The sequence below is a fragment of the Epinephelus fuscoguttatus genome, linkage group LG16 (assembly GCF_011397635.1).
Source record: "Epinephelus fuscoguttatus linkage group LG16, E.fuscoguttatus.final_Chr_v1".
NCBI lineage: Eukaryota > Metazoa > Chordata > Actinopteri > Perciformes > Serranidae > Epinephelus > Epinephelus fuscoguttatus.
Window position 1 is genome coordinate 15,725,951 of NC_064767.1, and position 23,262 is coordinate 15,749,212.

At 42.3% G+C, this 23,262-nt stretch overlaps 1 protein-coding gene across 31 annotated transcripts in view; it reads right to left on the bottom strand.

Moving 5' to 3' along the window:
* Nucleotides 1–23,262, bottom strand: part of ank3a (ankyrin 3a) — a 169,894-nt gene that overhangs the window by 44,457 nt on the left and 102,175 nt on the right. For 28 of the 31 annotated variants that reach the window (XM_049599695.1, XM_049599711.1, XM_049599710.1 and 25 more), the window contains 15 exons: nt 21,194–21,292; nt 18,915–19,013; nt 17,602–17,700; nt 16,792–16,989; nt 15,078–15,176; nt 13,831–13,929; nt 13,606–13,704; nt 13,293–13,490; nt 11,693–11,791; nt 8,541–8,639; nt 4,834–5,031; nt 4,496–4,594; nt 3,547–3,645; nt 3,328–3,426; nt 3,097–3,192 (listed from right to left, as the gene is read on the bottom strand). In XM_049599695.1, coding sequence (XP_049455652.1) covers nt 3,097–3,192; nt 3,328–3,426; nt 3,547–3,645; nt 4,496–4,594; nt 4,834–5,031; nt 8,541–8,639; nt 11,693–11,791; nt 13,293–13,490; nt 13,606–13,704; nt 13,831–13,929; nt 15,078–15,176; nt 16,792–16,989; nt 17,602–17,700; nt 18,915–19,013; nt 21,194–21,292 — 1,779 coding nt within the window. The remainder of the gene's footprint in view (nt 1–3,096; nt 3,193–3,327; nt 3,427–3,546; nt 3,646–4,495; nt 4,595–4,833; nt 5,032–8,540; nt 8,640–11,692; nt 11,792–13,292; nt 13,491–13,605; nt 13,705–13,830; nt 13,930–15,077; nt 15,177–16,791; nt 16,990–17,601; nt 17,701–18,914; nt 19,014–21,193; nt 21,293–23,262) is intronic. The other 3 variants (XM_049599707.1, XM_049599706.1, XM_049599704.1) reach the window with 1 other exon arrangement.

Here is a 23,262-nt window from a genome sequence, read left to right on the forward strand (position 1 = left end):
AGAAATCTTAAGTCTGAAAAAAGCACTTAAACTTTTAAGAGAGATTTCACCCCAAAATCAAAATACATATTTTTTGTTTTAGCTGTCCAACTGCGTCACAGCGCAGAAGGAAGTGTGCATCTACTCACCGATGAGAGGCTTGTGCTAGCTCAGTGGTGCTAGGCGAGCTAGTAGTAGGGCTGCCCGCTAGTCGACCAATAGTCATTATTTATGGCCATTAGTCGACTAGTCGCCTGCATGTTTACAATATTATTCTAATCATTAAATGATATTTTGGGCGGGGCAACACAATGGTTTGAGTTGAAGGTATGAGAAAGAATAGTATCAGTAACATTGTTAACACTGTGCTACATTACAGAGAAATACAAAACCGTACTAATGAACCTTTATTAATATAGGCCTATATTTTATCTACAAGTGCATGTCACACACTGAGCGAGCCGCCTGTTAATGAAGCTGTGGGCAAAGCAGTAATGATTGTGCTAAGTGGCTAATGGGCATGTAGCTACTGACATGTTTCAGATGATACGTCATGTTTTTTGTTTTTGTTTTTGTGACAAAGCAACCATGAAATCTTGCCAACTAATGACCTTCCTGGTCGACTTACATTTGGTCGACTATTAGGGGGCAGCCCTAGCTAGTAGATGCACGCTTCCTTCTGCATGGTGATTTGGTTGCCAGGTGTATTTCAGTAGAAAGAAAATAATTCCTATAAAAAGTTCCTACAACTGGGGCGTCGGTGGCTTAGTGGTAGAGCAGGTGCCCCATGTACAAGGCTGTTGCCGCAGCGGCCTGGGTTCGACTCCAGCCTGTGGCCCTTTGCTGCATGTCACTCCCTCTCTCTCTCCCCCTTTCACACTTGTCTGTCCTATCAATTAAAGGCTAAAAATGCCCCAAAAAATATCTTAAAAAAAAAAAAAAAAGTTCCTACAACAACGTCTGTGGATTCCTGGACAGAGACAATGGTGTTAAGTTTTTCAAATGTAATTTTTTGGCGCTTTGAGCACCACAAGCCGAGTGCCATCTAGTTCCATTATATTCAAAAGAGGGCAGACATTTCTACGGCTGATATCTCCAACACTGGGCAACCTACACCAAAAAATCTAGAGTGATAAATAGCACTACAGGTAAGAAGCAAAATATGTGCTTTTGGTTTTGGGGTGAACTGTCCCTTTAAACCAGTTCCAGTGGAAAATATAAGATACAATCTGTAGTAGATTTTTAAAAGACTATTACCATAAAATACCAAATGATCAGTTAGGTCCACTGCAATATTCACAAGCATTTTGAAAATGTTATTTCACCTGAAACTAAATATTTTGGAGACAACTGTGCTAGGTTAATGACTAGCTCAGCATTTACATTCCAGCTAAAGTGTGACCTTCACGTGTGTTTCCTAATATGGACATTAAGCTGATTCTTAGCCGTGGCCCCTGTCACAGTAAGAAGTAATGCCACTGTATGTCTGAAGGCCATTTATCCGACCAGCAAATGCCCCACAGGCTGCAGATATACGTTCACTGGAGACATCAAACAACAGCAGAGGCCTGTGCGCAGTGAATAATACATCAATTCCACTGAGGTGTCACTGAGCGACCTTGATCTTTAGGTTACTTCACTGTACACACAGACAGTTATATCTAATACACTTTGCTGCTGATTGCGCAGGATCCTAAGTCACCTCTTTGTCCGTCTCTCCATTTACTGCCCCCCCACTGACTTCCTGTCACCGCTCCATCATCCCAATGCCTCTCTCTTTTTCTTTCCCACTTTCTCCCCCTTCTCTCTCACCGCTCCTCCCCCCACACACATGTGAGGATCAGATCGCTGGTAGTGACCTGGGCTATTTGAGGAGGAACCTTAAGCTCCAACCTAAGCCCTCTCTCTCTCGCTCTCTCTCTTAATCAGGACACACGTGACACAGCGTGACTGACTGACTGACTTGCTGGCTGATTCGCAGGATTCACACACTGACTCTGCTTACAGTATGCTGCTCAATGAAAAACACTAGTGGTTTTACATACCCTCCTGAGACCTGAACTTTTGTTTGGTATGCATTTCTGATTTCTTCTAGCTATTTGGGATCAGTAGGACCTGATAAGGATAAAAAACTAAACATAGTCAACAATAATAAAGTCCCAGTGTCTTCAAACGAGACAACAATAAAATCCCAATGTCCTCAAACAAGTCGATAATAAAGTCCCCATGCCCTAGTACTTCTTAATTAACAGTGTCTTAGCTTGTCACTGTTGCTAAAATTGGTCAAATTTGTTGCCTTATCAAACTATAAAGATTATCAATCATGAATAAACAAGTTGCAACCATCTTGTTTTACATGAATTAGTGTATTGTGCTCTTAAAAAAAGTGTCCATGAACGAGGACAACAGGTCTGAGTTAAGTAGAATGAAGTATAAGGTCAAGTAAACCCAAAATGTGATGTCCTCATGTCAGGATGCAGAGTCTCAGGAGGATATTTTAGTCCAGTAGCAACAACTACTTGAGATATCTTAATTTCTGTCCTTTGCATGCTAAAAGTAGACAATAAAGTGTTTCCTATTTTTCTATTCTATTTTGTTCTATCAGTTACACACAAAAAAACATTGTCCAGGTTTTTAGTCATTACTTGCCTTGAAGGTCGTGAATGCAATACTTTTTGGTGGTTGCTGAAGATGCTAACTTTTTAGAGCTAGTTTCAATTCAATAAACAAATAAAGGTGGATTGCTCCCTCGAAAGTAGGAAATCAATTTTAAAAACTTTACTACTTTAATACCATGAAAATGAGTAAATGAAGCAAAGTATTTGAGATTTGCTAATGTGCTGAAACACAAAACCAATGATGCTGAATGCCAAAATTTCACACTGTCTCATTTGGCCTGGGTACTAAAAAACCTCTTAAAGATGAACAAGAGCTTTCAGTGATAAGAATGCTAATTCACTAAATGTCACCTGCTTTTATTGTATCCGTTTGGCTCTTGTATTCACCCATTTCAAACTTAAAAAATACCTAAACTAGCTTGAATTTCGTTTGTGATGTGAAAGACATCGTGTTCATTTAACCAAATGAGATCACATAGACAGGAGGACAGTGTCTCACCATGGTGTTCAGGTTTTCATCCGTCACGGGCCTCAGAGTGTCCACCACAGAGATGTATCCAAGACGACGGGCGATGGATAGGGCAGTGTTCCCATTCTGACCAGTGACAGAGCAACAGGAAGTTATTCACAGGAGACGCACGAAAAAAAACAAAACACAAAAGAGCATTCAGTATTTCATCACGCTTCAGCTCTGATGGAGTGTGTGCGCGTGTTGTGTTTGTGCACTGACCACAGTGAGCTCGTTGGCGGAGGCCCCGTGCTGAAGCAGCAGGTTGATGATGTGGGTGTGGCCCTGCTGAGCTGCCTGGTGTAGAGGAGTGTACCCATTCTAGACAGAGACACACAAACACAGTCGGGGAAAAAGGAAATATTAAAATTGTATGATATTGGATGTAAATGAAGATCTACATTAAAAAAAACAGTAGTGGTTGAACATTTGCTTTACTACCTTGGTTTTGCCGTTGATTCTGGCGTGGTTCTGCAGCAGGAAGTTTGCCATCTTTGCGTTGCCATAGTGACAAGCCACGTGCAGCGGAGTGTAACCCATCTGCATGAGGAAGAGATGCAGACATGAAAGGGCGAGGAGATGAAAAGAGGAGGAAAATATGGTTGCGTATGCTGACTGGTGGCCTCATCTCATTACATCACAGTCTCTGAAAGCACCGGCTGTTCATTTAAAGTGAAATAACATTAATTAAAAGAGTTACTGAGAGCATTTCATTTGCCTCTACTCCTTAGCATGTTCTCTCTGATAGTAAATAAAAACTGCATCATATTTCATGTCCTTGTTGAATTATGAGCACAGTGCATAATGGTAATAGAGGAGATCAGTGAGTGAATAACCTATTTGCTGTAAACAACTGTCCTGTCAGCACAAATACACACACACACACACACACACACACTACATAACCTTGTGTTACTCCAACCTTCAGCGACTGCAGGTTTGTCTCAGGGAACGTGAGCAGCCTGTTATGAGGCCTGTGTGTGTGTGTGTGTAAGTGAATGTAAGTGACCGGGTGTGACTGAATATTAGAGCATGCTCCCTCTCACGTGCATGTGTGTGTGTGTGTGTGTATTTGCTGCAGTGTGTGGCGCATCCATAAAGACATGAACACCTTCCACTCAGGTATCAATCCTTTATTTATGTAGCACCTGAGATGATTGTGGAAAAATGTGTGTGTGTGTGTGTGTGTGTGTGTGTGTGTGTGTGTGTGTGTGTGTGCCAAACAGGGTGTGTGAGCGTATTTTTCTGTGGCCATGAATGCTCTAAAACTATAACAGAAAAATCCACTTTAAACAGAGAGAAAGACATAAAGACAAAAAGATTTAAAGACCTTTATCTGCTTTTCTGTTTGCAGTGTATGCGTGTGTGTGTGTTGTATGTGAAGCTGCACCTTTGTTTGCGGGCTGACATCAGCCCCGTGGTTGAGAAGGACTTCTGCAACATTGACCTTGTCCTCCTGAGCTGCTAAATGGAGTGGTGTAAGTCCGCTCTGTATATGAGGAAAGGACACAAAGAGACATTTGTGAACACACAACTAAATTTGTTACAGTCGGAGCACATAACAAGACTGAAACCTGCTCTGAGGAAGCAGGATGCTGGAAACTAGTGGTTGGTGTCTTTATCTTAAACTACATACAAAAAATGGATGTTAAGGTGATATGAGCAGGGGTTACAAGTCAGGTGTTTGTGTCAGCTGGTAACATACTGTAACTGCGTCACTGATTTCACCTTATTGCACACGTTGACGTTAGCGTTCTTGGCCAGCAGCAGTGACACCAGGTCCACGTTGCCCTCCTGTGCTGCCAGGTGAATGGGGCTGATGCCCTGCCGCGTCACTGCGTTGGTGTCGGCACCATACTCCAGCAGCGTGGTCCCAATGTCCATTTGGTTCTTTTTGGCAGCGATGTGGAGCGGCGTGTAGCCATTCTGAGACAGGCAAGAATGAGACGCTGGGGTCAAAGAGCTGGATTGAGCTCCTCTTCCTCTATCTATTACACTGTACTGAGATTTGGCTGGTAATGCTGAGTGTTGTGTAAAACCAGGAAGATTTTCATTAAGTGTCCTTTTCTATTATATATTTCAAAGTATAGTTTATTTCTAAAGCATGGAAACTACAACCTGTCGGATGGCCACTGTGGTTAGTCATTTTCATTACATACAACATGTCTGATATAATAACAGCCCAGAAAACTCTTTGCTGAGCTGGAAGGACCCAATCCTAAAACCAAGACCCTCACACGAAGCCAAATAATGAGCGTCTACCAAAAACCATCAGTGGCTTCAGCAATAAGTCCTTGAACATAACTGCAACCACAGAAGTAATTAAGAGTAATAAAGTGGCATCAGTACAGAAAAGTCATAATGCACAGATTTACTTCTTGACGTAAAATGCACACTGTCATGCAACCAAATCGTGTGACTGAATGTAACAAAATAGTCCCAGCTGTGGACGTTCAATTCAAAGACATGCACAAAGGCCTTGACATTTTGTCTGTCATCCAGTAAATGATCCTTGTGATTATATTTGACCTATTCTTTTTAAAGTACAACCATAAAAATACAACAATTTACCCACCAATGACAATTTTACATTTATCCCTGGTGAAAGAAGTAGAACTCCTTGAATGAACATCTTACACCCCAAACAAAACGCACAGACACAATATGAACAGACAAGGCAGCAGTCAATATTCTGACATTCCTCACTTTAAAACCACGGAGAGGACCTGCCAGACAGCACTGAAATAAAGACGGCATTTAAATACATTTTCCCCATTAGGAACCCCACTGGTCGCAGTTTGAACTCTCTGGGCAACCTTGAGGTCCACAGTGGTGTGGAGTGATTTTGGCTTACAAGAAAGTGAGTTAAAGGATGAGATGAGTGAGGGAAAAGGGAGGAGCCTCATGTTTCTAGGGTCAGCAGCAGCAGCCCTGGGAGTAAAATGTTGGCATTGTACAGTTCTGTAAACCACAAATATGTTTCATTTAAATGTTGCATACATATGACATAGTTCAGATTACTTATATATGAGCTGAGTTTCTCATCAGGAGAAAAGGGGGTTGGTGGATGGTGTTATAGCTTGGTGAGACAGCAGGTAACCACTGTTAGAGACCAAGAAATGACAGACTTCTAGACATGCTCAGCTATGTTTATAGCGACAAAAGCAGGTCTATTTAACAGCTCTGGACATTTGTGGTGACCAAACTGGGTATCTCAGGCCAAAACATGAGGCTTTCCTGATCCTAACTGTTTTTTGTTCCTAAACCTGACCACATGATAACCACAACACTGTCACAACATAAATTTAAAATTGAAACGCAAAGTTTCAACATATCTCCTACATATGAAACAGGGGTGTAAATCAAAAGTTTTATCATGATACGATACTATATTGATTTTTTTGGACAACAGTACAATATTTCCTGGTATCACAACGTCTGCCACAATTCAAGAGGCCTGTGAGTGATATGAGACGATATGAGTAAATATCCACATTTCTTGGCTGCCTACATTATGTACCTGGCACTAGGCCACGATACGATACGATACACTCCAATAACGATACGATACGATGTGATATGATGTGATACGACTGGATTCTGGTGCGCCTGGACAGAAATGATAACACTGACAAACCATGGGAATTTCAAGATAAGGGTAAATCTTAAAAGTAATGACATGGATCAATGCTTTTACTTTGCATCACTGATACTGGATCGTTGATCCCTGAATGAATTTAGAAATCCATCCGATCAATGTATTGTTATGCCCTAGTCTCTATATACAGACTCTACATTCAGTGAATGTAGAGTCTGTAGGCAAACCCTGGAGATCTTGCCTCTGGAAGAAGAGTGGAAGAGCCCTGGTTTCCGGTTGTAGGCTGTTTGTAGTCCGCGTGATATTGACCAATCATGTCTGAGCCGGCTGCAGTTGTTGCCAGGTTAAACGGTCCGTGCGGTGAACTAACGAGGCGGAACATAATTGGCGTCACTGCAAACTCTGAATCCATCGCAATGGTTCAGCATATTTACTTATATATAAACGGAAGTCGGAAACGGAAATTCACCTCCTCCGCCCAAATCAAACCAGAATGCCAAAAATCGGGGGTCTGCCCCCAGAGGCTGTATCGCCATCTGCCGAAGTCAGACGCCAAATACAGCCGATGGGTTCCGAGAATGTTATGCCACTAATATGAAACATACAAAGAGAGCATATTCACGGTTTGCAGGAACATACGATGCCATTGCTGTCACTAAATTTGGTGAAACTGATCTGTAAAACTGGAAAATCTATAAATGAAGTCACAGACTTTTACAAAATTGTCCTAATTTTTTCGAATGTTTATACTGAGGTTTATTTGATGAGCCAAAATCATATTTCGGCACCTCCTATCTTGAGCACAGAGATAAGACACATTCACAATGTTCTGTGCCACAACTCTGTGATCAGACACTGCTCGAATTTGTTTGTGTAAAAGCTTCTAGACAACTCCTCTCGTGAACACAGGTTGATCCCTTTCCAAAAAGCCCTTAAATTAGACCAAGCACACCAACTTTAGCACCCAGCCAAATAAGACACAATTTATAGAGGGAGAAATGGAGAGAAAGGGAGGCAGGGAGGAATGACTAAGAGTGTGGGAGGGAGGCAGGAATAAATAGAGACAGATACAGATTAAAGGAGAGGGAGAGCTCACAGGAGACAGTCAGTGACAAAAAGAGAAGACGGCGAGCAAGTATAAATTAGATTTACAAGCTTTTGTCTCCTTCTTGCAGGAGACATCCGGAGTCTTGAATGTCAGTTGACAGTCCAGCCAAAAAAAAAAAAAAGGCATTTCCTGCCATGTTTTGGTTGGCAGCTCAGCCACTCTGCTCATACTTGTTCTGTGGTTTTGACAGACTACCAAAGCCTAGCAGGAAACTAACCACAACTTGACCATATGTCACCGACCATGTGTGTTTGTGTCTGTCAGACATTTCAACAAGAGCAGTTACCAAAGTGCTCTTTATTGGGAACACACAAAACTTACAGCTCTGGGACCCATTTCACAAAAGTGGGTGGTTTAAAGCAGTGACAGCCTCCGGAGTAATTTACGACATGTATAACACAACGCCAGTCCATTCACATGTGCTATCCAGTTTTCTTTTATGAGGAAAATGAAAATAGAACATCCAGTAAACCACCGAGCCCAGCATGCTGACAGTGTGAGCTGAATTCTGACTCGTCCATTGATTTTTAAGACTCTGCTGAGCTCAAAGAAAAAGCTGCACATATACTCACAACATCAAAGACTCGACACAATGGTGAGGGGGGAAAAGGGGTGAGCATTAGATATTCATACATTACATACAGAACATTGTTAATGGTCTGAGGTGGCACATGATGGCACAAGCCAGGTGAGTTCAGTATGTGTGTTGATGTGTGTTTGTGTGGATACCTTGGCGGCAGCGTGTGGGGAAGCTCCCTGATCCAGCAGCAGCAGTGCCACTCTCTGATTATCGTAGTGAGCGGCTACATGCAGTGGAGTTAGCCCACTCTAAAACACCCACCCACACACACACACACACGCACAGACATACGCCCCACACACAGGCATGCAACATAGCACCAGGTTAGAAGATCATGAACACACACAAGCACAAACACGCGATACGTAAAGTGACACAATCAAACCAACAGAATGAAAAGACATGACGGGAGATGGACATCAGACTGATGGAAGATCGTTAGTGCAGGAGACAGTTCAGAGCAACAACTTCATGCTGAGATATAGAAGAAGAAGCTAGAGGGAGCATGACTTCGCTGGCCTGTGAAACGTATCTCTAAAATGTAAACTTTGTTCCAATTCATCTTACCTGTAGTGCTGTTTATTAGTCTCGATTGTTTTGGTGTAAGTTGCAGAGTGTTGGAGATATCGGCCGTAGAGATGTCTGCCTTCTCTCGAGTATAATCGAACTAGATGGCACTCAGCATGTGGTGCTCAAAGTGCCAAAAAAGAAATCAGTTTAAAAAACTCAACAGCAATGTCTCTTCCCAGAAATCATGACCCGGTTACTCAAGATAATCAACAGGCCTTGTTGTGAGCAGTTTCATGTAGAAACTATTTTCTTTCTGCTGAACTACACCCGCCAACCATATCACCCTGCAGATATAAGCATGCATCTACTGCTAGCTCACCTAGCACCCTGAGCTAGCCAACGTTACAGCTCAGCCACTGATGTTGTCATGAGCACAGGCCTCTCGTTCATGAGTAGATGCACACTTGAAACTGCCATCTAGTTACATTATATTCGAGAGAAGGCAGACATCTCTATGGCTGATATCTCCAACACTCGGCAACTCACACCAAAACAATCTAGATTGATAAATAGCACTACAGGTAAGAGGAACAATGTGGGTTTTTGATTTTGGGGTGAACTGTCCCTTTAAGTAGAAACATTTAAAAGAGTTCGCCACTGATGTAGGACTGCTCTCCTTTCACACTCTCTGACTAAAAAGGATCAAACTTAATGCTGTAGAACCAGATATATTAACCAGATATATGTCTTTTGTTCCCCTTACATTCTTTTTCAGTGTCACACTTTGGTGCCTACATTACCCACAATGCAACTCAAACCCTGACAGAGATTCAGGTGTCTCATGCTAGTAGCGGCTCATGAGGCGCTGGCTACAGAGGTCTGGTAACCTCACTTCTGTCTAACTCCACACCCCCAAAATATTTGTCATTTTCGAACGTGTAATCTTGAGCCCCAACTGATTCAAGTGACATCACCTGAGTCGGCTGGGGCTTTGCACAGCTTCCTCTGAAGTCACAAAATACTTAATACAGCCTTTTTTTCCACATGCACAGTAGTACTTCCTACGACATCTAAACAAATTTGATGTGTAAAATTGGTGGAGTTCCCCTTTAATTCTTCATTTTATCTGACAACATTTCAATGCAGCATAATTGGAGATGGACAGGGATGATGCAACAATTAATTATTAATATTTCAGCAGCAGTAGGAGGAGTAGCAGCATTAGAGTGTTAGCAGCAGCAGCATGGTGTTATCTCCGCAAAGGAGTTCATGTTTTTTGATTGTATGTTTGTCAGCAGGATTACGAAAATACTCCTGGCCCGATTTTCATGAAACCTGGTCAAGGGGTGTCGCAGGAGCCAAGGAAGAACTCATTAAATTTTGGAGCAGATCTGAATCATGGGGTGGATACAAGAATTATTTTTTACTTCTATTAATATTGCAAGATAGGGCATTTGACCTTGTTGGAGGTCTGCGCTCTTACTGTTTTGGGTTAAAGAGCTACTCCAGACACTCAAATGCGACGCTTGTGTCTGTGCACCCTGAGCTACACCAAAAGTATCCCATGCACACAGTAAACAACTTCTATCCCGGGATGCTCACTGAGCCACTGGAATGTCCCACATATTCAACAAACACTCGAAGTGAGCAGTACAAAACCTGATAACCTGATCTCATGGGCGTTATGTGTTGTCGAAACTGTCCTGCAGAGATGTGTCTCTTCTAGTTTGGGTCACAATGTGAGAAAACTGATTAATTCGTTGTCTTTCTTCTCACCTCTAAATAAAGTCAGTGCAATAAAACTGCACCAAAGGTCCGATGTTGCTTTGTGTTTCGACCCAATGTTACAATGAGACCGACTTTAGCACGACACCACCGAGCAGTGTGGAAGCTTCATTATCATACCTGACTGCCATTATGTTAAACGCTCTCAGATGGTGGCACAGACACACACACAACTAGCAAACACCATAATCAGTGCCAGTAGGCCTGTGCTAAGTAAGTGTGTCAATATGTGCGTGTGTGTATGCATGTGTATACAAATGAAGGGTGCATGTGGAGGTGGAATGAGTGCATCATCGGGGGAACAGAAGCAAATCTACCCAGAAGGTCTTCGCAACAGGACAAGTATCTGTTGGCTGTGCTGTCCTGGGATCAGTCCTAAACCCGACGCTCCTTCACACAACCTCGACCCAGCACCACCCCAACCCCCGTGTCCTGCTGCAGCTCGGAAAATACAGCTCCAAACAGGTTCTGTTTACTCTCTAAAAGACAGGTCGGATAAGGGCAGGTGACACAAAGACTTGCAGGATGATAAATGGTCACCGTATCTAAATGACTTCCTGATTTTGGACTTTTGTTGAACAGATCTCACCAGAAAAGTTGACATAGCTGCATATATATACTTCCTTTCTTAATGTTTTGTCCTTTCTTTAATAAAGGGTATCTTCTACATACAGCTTCTAATAATCCTACTAGCTGTTTTCCTAAAGCTTCTTTTGTATGCTCACAGGAGTTTTGAGGGATTATTTGAAAACTACAGCTCCGATCCCGACACACGTTGCGGGTTGCTTGTAACAAGGATGTAGAATCTGAGTTTATTCTCCTGTTGCTTTCATTTTCCCCTGCTTTGTGTAGGAGTGTCATCTCCTGCCTAATATATGACTCATTTCTGTGCCAAGCCCCCTCTGTTCTCAGACAGCTCATGTTTTCCAGCAGCAACACATCTGTAAACACCCTTAAAAGGCTGTTGTCGAGATTAGGATTCAGCGTGTTGTGCAGCAGGCCTCACCTTCCCAGCAGCATCGGGCGCGGCTCTCTTCTGCAGGAGGAGACTGGCCACCTCCATTTTGCCGTACTTTGCTGCCACATGCAGGGGACTGAACCCTTTCTGTTGGACATAAAATAACACACATCAACAAAATGAAAGACAGTGGAAAGATGGAGAGGATGGAGATGGGTAGTGTTTAAACAGGAAGTGAATATTTACATTGTTTAAGGTCAGCCCTTGCTCGCCTTGGGTCAATCCCTTCTTCATAACAACTTAGTTTCTCACGTGATTGTAAACAACTCATCTGAATTATTACATTAAGCATCCTTTTTTTTAGTTGAAAATTTAACTGTCAAGGCTCGTGAACACCTTTAATTTCTCGCAGAAAACAGCCGTAGGGGTGATACTGTTCTCACATGCCGTCCTTAACTTGCAATAACTTCATTTTAGAAATATAATGTTTCAGTTTTCAGACCTTCATCAGGTAAAAAAGTACTTTGAGAACAAATTGCCTCTGGTGGGCTTAATAAAGTTGTCTGAATCTGAATTAAAATATATGATGAAATAAATAAATAAATAAGTATTCTCCGTGCATGACTAATTTAATTAGAACAACAAATGAACTTGAGATTGTTTCAAGGTTCCCTGAGAATCGAAGCCAAAGGCCTGTATTTCCTGCTGTATGTATTCCAGATCTATAAATGTCTGTTGTATAATGTGATCATGTTAATCTCGGCTTCCTTCCTGTGTGTATGTGAAGATATTTAAAGACATTGGGTCATATTTTCCTGAGGAATATGGGACTCCCACAGATTCCCATTCCATGCTCTGAAACACATGACCTCATTTGTGTGATTGGTTAATGTTCACACAGTTTCATATGTGCAGCATAGACAGATTTGTCCTAAGTGTTTTAAAATGTGGGCAGTTTCATGATGAATTTGTTTCGTAAACATCACAAATAGGTCATGTTTTCATTCTTCTGTTTCAGGACCGGTGTGACACCATTTTGTCGAACAGCTGACTCAGGTGACGTCCCAAAAGATCCTCCATGTGTGTGTCTGCATGTGTGAAGAGAGAGCACTGGCACCATGGGGTTTACCGTTCATTAATCCGTTCCACTGACTGAGGTCACCTTCAAACGCAGCCCCCAGCAACATACTATCACACACGTGCACAAACCAATTCCATAGAGTCGACTCTAAATCTCTTTATGACCTTCATCTTTGCAATTAGTTGTATGTGACACCGGCACTACCAAAAACTGACATCTACCCTCCATGGTCGGCCCTCCTGAGGTAAAAATAATTGTTTTAAATTACCGGGCCACACTAATACTTCCACTGATTTGAATATGAACACTGTTAAATTTATGTATGTGACAGAACTAAACATGGTTGAGCCTTGTGTGATAGTAGAACTCTGACTAATCAACATAAGACAAGCACCATGGCAGCTAGTGGAAACTGGTGCCCACTAGTGGAGATATGTGGCACTGAAATTATGAAGCTGGTCTGTCCTGTGATGCTTGGTTCTTGTGTGTTGTGAGTACATGTGGAAGAAATGGAGACATCCAACTCCATGACGTCATGCACTGGAAAATATCCTCCAGCAGACCCACCTTAGTCGAGGAGGACAGCGAGGCTCCATTCTCCAGCAACATGGCAGCAACGTCTTGGTGTCCTTCCCGGGCAGCCAGGTGAAGTGGGGTGTAGCCTGAGGTGGTGGCAGCATTGGCAGAGGCGCCGCACTGCAGCAGCTGTTGGACAATGTCGACTTTCCCCAGCCGACTGGAGATGTGCAACGCTGTCTGGTCGTCCTGCGGAGAGGGAAAAAGTGACTTTTGGCCCAGTATTTTATCATTGTTTTGTTTTTTGTTTTTTGTTTTTTTTCTCCCCGACGCAGTGATTGATAACGAGGCTCGGTGTTCTAACCTTGGACTTGGTCTCCACCTTGGCTCCGTTTTTGAGCAGGTATCGGACTACGTCTGCCTGGCCTGCCCTGGCCGCCATGTGGAGAGATGTCTCTCCTCTCTGGAAGGCACACAGAGAAGGTTGTCAGTGGGAGTTTTGTAAATGCAATAATGCGGGTTTGGAACCATGAACAGAATCATATACTCCTTCAAACATGTGACAGTGCAGTAAAAATGATCCACTCACTACGTTGGTTGTGTTGGGTGATGCTCCGTGGTGTATCAGTGCGTGGACAATGTTCTCGTGGCCCATGAAGGCAGCCACATGGATAGGCGTCAGGCCAGACTGTAGAGAAACAGATTTTATCATTACCATGAAACTTAACAAAGCTGCAATCACTCTGAATTCATGTAGAAGTGACATTAAAGGGATAGTAAAATAGTACTTTTACTTTTAACAGATAGTAAATAATTTTTTTTTTTTAACTCCAATACATCCAGAACACTGCTGCCCATCTGCTCACCCATTCTCACTCCTGCGATCACATCACCCCTGTCCTCCAGAACCTCCAGTGGCTCCCTGTCCCTCAATGCATCCAATTTAAAGTCCTTCTCCTCAAAGCCCTCCATATCCAGGCCCCCTCCTTCCTCACTGACCTGCTCCACCGCCACTATCCTTCCCGCAGCCTCTGCTCCTCTGATGCCAACCTCCTGACTCCACCACTCAGGACCAAGCACTGGACCTGGGGCGACATAGCCTTCTCCATAGCCGCCCCCTCCCTCTGGAACTATGTCCCCAAACACATTCGAGACTACACTGACCACCCCCGGTTCAAATCACTCGTCAAAACTATTTTTTTCAAAACGGCTTTTAATGTTTGAATGATGTTGTGTGCACTGTATTCTATTCTGTATTCTGTATTCTGTTTCTGGTCTACCGCTGCTTCGATGGTTAATTTGTGTTGTTTTCTGACTTTGGTGATTTAAAGAGTTAGTTTGGATTCATTACAGTTACACAATAACACAAACAAACAAACAGATTGAGGCAGCGGGAGTATGGTGGCTTTGAGGATGGCTTCAGCTCTGCGTCAGAAAGGCTGTCTGACAGCGAAGTTAAGTGATGAAAATATTCTAACTATAGATTACACCTTAACTGACATTGATTTTTTTTAGGTGGCTAAAATACTCTTTTGCTACTCCCCCAGTCCATAGCAGTACATTGCTTAGCCTCTGTGTCTGCACTGCTGCCTACTTCTCCAAACTAGGGGTGCACTGACTGCCATCCACTGTAGGAAATACACTGACTATGGACAAGTGCCTCATTCAACCCCACTTGAAATATTCTGAACTATCCCTTTAAGTCCAAACAAAGACAAGCACTGCTACAAGGACAGTCACAATGTAAAAAATGGTAGTGCTCAGTAAGCATCAAAGAAACCACTTCAGGTCACAAGTGTTGAAAGGCAGAGTCAAGCAGAAAAGAGCGCTCAGTACCTCAGTGACAGCCTGAATAGACGCTCCATGTTTAAGCAGCAGCTCCATCACTTTGGCTCTGTTCTTCTTGCAGGCGATGTGAAGTGGAGTGAAACCGTTCTGCACACAGAAAAAAAAAAAGAAAAGAAACCCTCAGTGTAAAGTATCTTCACTGTACAGGATGAACTCTCCATGGTCACAAAACATCTGTTCCTGCTTTTATTTGGCTGATAAAGGGAAGCAAATGATCTGCCAGGAAATTAAAGGGTGGTACAGAAAATGTCAGTTGCAAACCACAAGGGTGACGAAGAAATATTTTCTCTCTCAATCCTTTTCTATTCTACTGTGTCAGTTTCAAATTAAGACTTCAGAATTCGTCATTCACAGTTCTCTTTTTCTTCTCCTCAGACTCATGTATTAATTTTATGTCATTTTTGAAGAACTCTGTATCCCTAAGTATCACAACTATTTTTATTCCTCTTTCAAGCCATCACATCAGGGCAGCAATGGTCTCATGGCTCTTTTTGCACTACCTATATGATGCAAGTTTCTTAGTTACCAAACAATGCACAATGCAGTTATAAAATAATATTTTCTTTGCACACTTGCTCCATTACTTTAACTCATTATTTAATTTTTCTTTATGAACAAACCCTTCTTTTGGTCAAGAAAACCATCTTTAAGGAGACACTGAATGCTTTTTGCAGACGATGTGGTTCTGTTGGCTTCATCACACCATGACCTCCAGCATGTGCTAGGGCGGTTTGCAGCCGAGTGTGAAGTGGTCAGGATGAAAGTCAGCACCTCCAAGTCTGAGGCCATGGTTCTCTGCTGGTAAACGGTGGACTGCCCCCTTCGGGTTGGTAGTGAACAACTGCCCCAAGCGAGGGAGTTCAAGTATCTCAGGGTCTTGTTCTCGGAGCATGAGATGGATCCGCAGACCATCGTGGTGACAAGAGAGCTGAGCCTCTAGGCAAAGCTTTCGGTTTAGTGGTCCATCTACGCCCCAACCCTCACCTATGGTCATGAGCTCTGGGTAGTGACCGAAAGAATGAGATCGCGGATACAAGCAGCTGAAATGAGTTTCCTCCATGGGGTGGCTGGGCTCAGCCTTAGAGATAGGGTAAGGAGCTCGGACACCCGGAGGGACCTCGGAGTAGAGCCGCTGCTCCTTCACGTTGAAAGGGGTCAGTTGAGGTGGTTCGGGCATCTGATCAGGATGCCTCCTGGGCGCCTCCTGTTAGAGGTGTTCTGGGCACAGCCCACTGGTAGGAGGCCCCGGGGCAGACCCAGAACTCACTGGAGGGATTACATATCTTGTCTGGCCTGTGAACGTCTCGGGGTCCCCCAGGAGGAGCTGGAAAGCGTTGCTGGGGAGAGGGATGCCTGGAATACGTTGCTTAGCCTAATGCACCCACGACCCAGCTTTGGATAAGCAGATGAAAATGGATGGATGGACTGAATGTTTGGACACTGAACATCAATCCAGATATCATCCTTCTTACCATATCTATTTGATATTTATTCTCTTGATATTTAATTAATTTAAATACTTTGTTTGTTTGTTTGTGGTCTGTTTTTTTTTTGCTGCTGCTGTCTTTAACAGGGAGAGAGAGATTCTTAATCTCAGTTAGGTTCTTCTCCTGATTAAATGAAGTTGTTATACAGTATTTCCTGGATCCTTTCATCCACATCACTTTTCACTTTCAGCCCAAGTACACTTCTTTATCCCTACCAGAGCCTTGGCGTTCGGGTTGGCCTTCTTGTCCACGATGAGCTTGGCCACCTTGTAGTGACCACAGTGGGCGGCGACATGTAGCGCCGTCAGGTAGTCGTTGGTGACATCATCCACCGGCACATCATGCTGGAGCAGGAGCTGTACGCAGTTCAAGTGGTCCCCCTGAGTGGCCATGTGGAGCGGCGACAGCCCGTTCTACAGTGGGGGTGAGGGAGAGAGGGAAAGACAGACAGAGAGAGAAGGGAGAGAAGGAGAGAGAGGCAGACAGGGAGCGAGACAAAGAGAAAGAGAAAGAGACAAACACACACGCAGACGAAGACATAGACAGATGGACAGACAGACAGGAAGTTAGGGCGTGGCCATGCGCTGCACAGACAGACTGTGAAGGAAGTTGTTGAGAAGGTTACAGAAGCATTGTTATAACGAGGTCATTACAACAATGTCTATTTTGTTACACTGGTCGTCCCGCGCGGTCAAACTGTAGGGCTACGCAGCGGAGACGGGCTGTTCTGGAGAGGTCGCACAGACGTTATGAGACAATGCGACAGCACTACAGCAACAACAACAGAGCTGCTATCTGATTGGTTAACAGATGTTAAAAATCTCTGTGTGTTTAGGAAAGCTAGTTCAAACAAACATCTGTATCTATATTAACAATATGTACCCTGTTTCAAGTGAAATGTGCTCTATTCTGTTCTACTTTTGAACAACCAGTGAAAAAAACAAACATGTGACATGTGTTTGGGCCCTTTCCTTTCCTATTCTGAGCTAAGCAGCACTTCCTGAATTGATCGTCCCAGTAGCTACCTTGGTCTTGGACAGGATAGGAGCTCCTCGGTCCAGTAGAATTTCTACCACCTGCTCATGCCCGCTCCGCGCCCCACAGTGAAGAGGCGTCAGGCCGTCCTGAAAGAGAAGAAAGACAGCAAAAGTGTTGATAAATAACAGGAACCAAAAAAATCCTCATCCCTGCCCTTTCCATAAATGTCTAAAACTGTGTATGGTTATGTTACTGGCTCACCATTTTTCCCCTTTAAGGGTGGTGGCCCTGTAGGTAATGTGTGAGGGTGTGATATGTACTTTATTGTGTGTATGGGGGGAAGCAGCTCTAGAACCTAGTTACCAGCTAATAACCAGCCAAGCTAAAATTAATGTCAATCAGACTGACACAGTTTATGAAACTTTTCACTTGATGATTTGTTCCATATCATAAATGAAGATTGGTCTACAATCAGTAAGTGAGTTTAAAGAAGGTAACACTTTAAATTAAAATACACATATTTACACTCAACTAATGCTTATTAGCATGCATATTAGTGACATATTGGCTTTTAATTTAGTCATTTTAAAGCACTTATTAAAGCCTCATTCTGCATGACAAAATTTTACAACTACCAGGCCATTAACTTCCCACAATAACCTCCTAATTACTGTTTACTGATAGCAAGGAAGGAAGTTGTCGAACGCAAATTACAATTTTAATATGCCTCACTCAGTATGGGCCCTATAAGGCAGTAGTACCTTAATAACACTCAACAAATTCTAATGTAACAAAACAAAAAACTGGTGTAAAAGGTCCAGTGTGGATTTATGGGGATGTATTGGCAGAAATGGAATATTATATAATATTGTGTTTTCTTTAATGTATAAACACCTGAAAAATAAAGGAGCAGGTCCTTGTCTATGGAGACTGCCATGTTACACTGCCATGTTTTAACAGTAGCCCAGAACAGACAAACCAAACAGCGACTCTAGATAAGGTCAATCACGTTTTCATGATGGCCTCTGTAGTTAGACGCCCATCTTCAACTAGCAGCATTGGAAAAATACTGATTTTCTAATGCGAAACTGCTTTATTCAGAGTTTTAACGATTTTAATCGCTGGTCAAAATCTGCAATCCTCAACGCAAGACAACACTTAATCTCCTTAAATCTTGCACACTGCTCCTTAGATAGTGTCCAAATAACTCTAAATTAAGTCTTTCTAACTCAGAATATGTTCCCTGCTCTGAAGTGTTCTTAACTCTCACTATACAGCCTCCAACAGATCATATCATTCAGTCTCATGTGCTTCTGAATATCTTACAGTTTTCTAAAGGGAATAGGCTCCACGCTCTTACCTTGGTCTTTGCATCAATTTTGGACCCTCTGTCCAGCAACAGCTTGACCATGTTGCTGTTGCCCCTTTTTGAAGCCACGTGAAGCGGTGTGATATCATTCTAAACAAAAAAAAGGAGCAAAGAGTCAGCCATCAAATTAAAATAATGGTTCAGTTTTTACACAAAAGCTCCCATTATGCATGTCCAATAAAAACTCTACAATTTAAATCAATTAAATCATCATATATCCATCCTGTAACCTTGCAGACTGTTGATAGTTTATACTGCTTTTATTTCTAGTTCAAATATAAACCCTACACTTTCCCTATTAAATGTACATAGTCTTGTTGTAAAACACCTCCATTGTTTAGGCCCATCTATCTCCTCTGCTGCAGCGTGACTCTCTGGACCCAACCTGTAATCAGTGTCAAAAAGCAGCACAAACACCAACACTCCACACACAAGCTCATATAATTATGGACCGCTGTTGACTCTGGTTACTAACGTCTAATGTGGAAACAAACACATACCTAAAGGCACCCACTCTTGCATTACAATGTAAATATCACAGTAAATAAATAGTAATCCCACTCTGCTTATTATGTCCAAACATTTCTTTAAGTCAGAGAGCAGCCTTTTAAAGTGATGCACCTGTTACGATCGCTGAGCGCCACATCATTTAATGAAACAATTACACTGCTGTGTGCTTTATTTAAAGGACACTTAGGGACATTTGTTTCCAAATGCCCATTTAAAATAAATGATAATGATGTCTCTTGCCAGTTGGCATTGTTTGTGTGTAACTGTACGCACAGACAATGAGCTGCAGTCCAATGAGAGAGCCTTCTCCAGTGCATTACTCACTAACCGTTTTTAGCTATCTTGCCTTTATTAGGTTGCTGTCTAATGATTATATACAGTCCACTGATCCATCATGTGACCTATAGACCACCATACAGACTAAATACATTAAACAGCATTACCTTCACCTCCATTTTTAAAACAAAGCAGCAAATACTGTAATGTTTCATTATACTCAAATCAAGGGCTGCAGGAATAGTTCGAAGCTTATTAAACATCCTATTCCTGCACAGCTGCAGACACAGATCACAATACACTAACATTATTAGCATTATACTAACTGTAGGATTAGATTTCAGTGGTGGCTGCAAAGACTGTTTCTGACTCGTGCGGTCCAAATATTTCTAATAATTCCACAGCACTGTGTCAAAATTAATTTAAAACAGATTCACAACAAGTTATTACTTAACAAATGATCATGCTTCAATCCTCAAATGTTGGCATTTAGCCTTTAAAAAAACATTTTCACTGCAGTCACAAAAACAGTAGGCTCTCCCATTCATCTGGGGCAGTCTAGCAGCATTCTAAAAGCACCATAAATTACTTTAATTCATTGAAGACATTTGATTTAATAAAAAATACTGACTAATTTAGTCCAGTGAATCATTTCATCCAAATTGAGGATTTGGTTTGAGGATTTTTTAAGGATGATGACATAATAAAATATGACAAAAGACTTTCAAAAACCTCCGTAGAAGCTTTGGATGTAAACTAAAGACATTTGGTACAGCCCTACTCAAATCTCATTCATGCCTTTATATGTATTTAGAATTTAGAATTTATTTCAGTCTGCAAATAGAAATAAGAACATCACCTATCAGTCTACAAATTCATGTAAATAATGTCACTGCGTCTTGCAAAAAATGTCAGATACTTGCAAAAAGATAAGTGCAAAACATGACAACAAAGTGATTTAACATAACATAGACACTTCTGCAGTCCAAAAAAGGTGTAGGCTGAAGCTACAGCTTATTACACCTACCCTTTTAACAGCACATCATATTAAGCAATCAACAACAAAAGAATATGATACGCGTATCCTGAACTAATTTCAAAGTCAATCTGAGTTTGATTAAACACATTCATCCTTGAACAAATTTCCCTGTATGATCCAGAGTCCAAATATAATCCAGTGCACTGTCTACCTCCTCATCCTTTTTAGGATTAAACTGCCCTTTTTCTCTTATGGAGTAATGTCTCTAAATGCTCCCTGTATTTAAAGAGAATGCCTTCTTAATTCCTTCATATGTAAGGAAAGAGAATGGATTATTAGCTGTTCTGGACGATACACCTCTGGGGATGGAGGAACTGCTCAATAACCAAGCAACTGTTCCACAGTTGTGCAGGAAAATTATGTCAGCATAGAGACACCTTTCTTCTGTTTACCCTTAGGTGTTGGTAGTACCCCTCCAAAACAGCAGAGGGCAGACTAAACTCACCCGAGCCATGAAGTCAACAGCAGCTCCTCTGTTCAGCAGAAGTGTGGCCACGTTAATGTTGCCATAGTGAGCGGCGATGTGGAGAGGCGTGAAACCACTCTGAGGATTGGAGAAAGCCACACAACACACATACGCAAACAGACAAGCACACACGTTACATTACAAACTAGAAAACACACCACATTTATGATCCAGTGCAGACCTTGAGGTTCAGAGCAGTCTACACAGGCCTGTGTCTGACGTACAGACAGGGACACACTATATTTTACACTGTTACACTAACACCTGACTTTCCTCACAGTGGCAGAGAAAGTCCTTTAACCGAAGCATCAAACATGGGGCCAATGGTATGCTGACAACAACAGGGATTTTTCAGGATACCATATGGGCTTCTATGTGCTGTCCTGATACTGACATACAACTCATTACTACCACACTGGGCAAAGTAAGTGTTCATATACAACTCCAGTTTATCTCATTTCATTCACAACATCCTGATACTTTGAGTGTGTAAAAACTGTCCTGCAAATGAACCTAATGTCCATTTGTTAACGTCTTAAATGGAAGTAATTTCCTGGCAAAACCCCTGGCTTAGCGAGCAACAGCTGCCAAAGCAACAGAAGGACACTGGAAACAATCCGTCCAATGAGAGAATGAATCTCACATTAAGCTTCCTAATCATTCGAATCCCAATTTCAAATGACTAATAATCCAGTGGAGAGCAGGTGTCTCAGACATGTGTATCCACAATGCTGATATCTAATGTCTCAAAAACATCCCAACCAAAAACACTACAACTATGTATCATTTCAAAAGATATTTCTTACACTTAAAGGGACAGTTCACCCCCAATTAAAAATACATATTTTTCCTCTTAACCCGTAGTGCTGTTTATCAATATAGGCTGTTTTGGTGTGAGTTGTCGATTGTTGGAGATAGCCATAGAGGTGTCTGCCTTCCCTTGAATATACACTTAAGGGAACTAGAGGGCACTCGGCTTATGGTGCTCAAAGTTCCAAAAAATACATTTGAAAAACTCAACAGCAATGTGTCTTTCCAGACATCATGACCCAGTTACTCAAAATAATCCACACACCTTGTTGTGAGCAGTATCATGTAGAAATGATTTTCTCTCTATTGCCAACTGTATCACTGCGCAGAAGGACGTGTGCATCTACTGCTAGCTCACCTAGCACCACTGAGCTAGCAAATGTTGCAGCTCAGCCATTGATGCTTCCATCTCACACTGTCACGAGCACAAGCCTCTCGTCCATGAGTAGATGCACACTTGAAACTGCTGTCAAGTTCCATTATACTGGAGAGAAGGCAGACACCTCTACAACCGATATCTCCAACACTCACTGCAACACTTGTTCCTCATGTAGGGACTATTTTCATCCTACCAAACCAGCGTGCATCTACTGCTAACACCACTAAGCTAGCTAATGGTACAGCTTAGTGGAGGAGGACGCCATTAATGTTTACATCTCGTGCTGTCACAAGCAAGAGCCTCTTGTCCATGAGTAGATGCACGCTTCCTTCTGCATGGTGATACAGTTGGTGGGTGTAGTTCAGAGGAAAGAAAATAGTTCCTACATGAAACTGCTCACAACAAGGTCTGTGGATTATCTTGGACTAACTAGGTCATGATTTCTGTTTTACAAATGTATTTGTGGAGCTGTTAGCACCATAAGCAGAGTGCCATCTAGTTCAATTAAACTGGAGAGTACATCTCTACGGCCGATATCTCCAACACACACACACCAAAACAATCTAGACTGATAAATAGCACTGCAGGTAAAAGGAAAATATGTATCTATCAGAAAAGAAAGGTAACTAAAAACTAAAATGAACCACAAAATCTGTCTTTACAGTAAGTCTTTGGACAAAAATCTGCAATGACTGTCTTCCATCTTCCATCAGAGCACTATGTAAATCTGTTTACCACGATGCAGGAGCCTCGGATAAACAAAAGCCATTTTCGGATGAATCACACCAGATAACTGGCCAGCCTGCCAAAGCCAGAAACAATGCCAACCAAAACAGGCACACACACAGGAGGTGGCCAC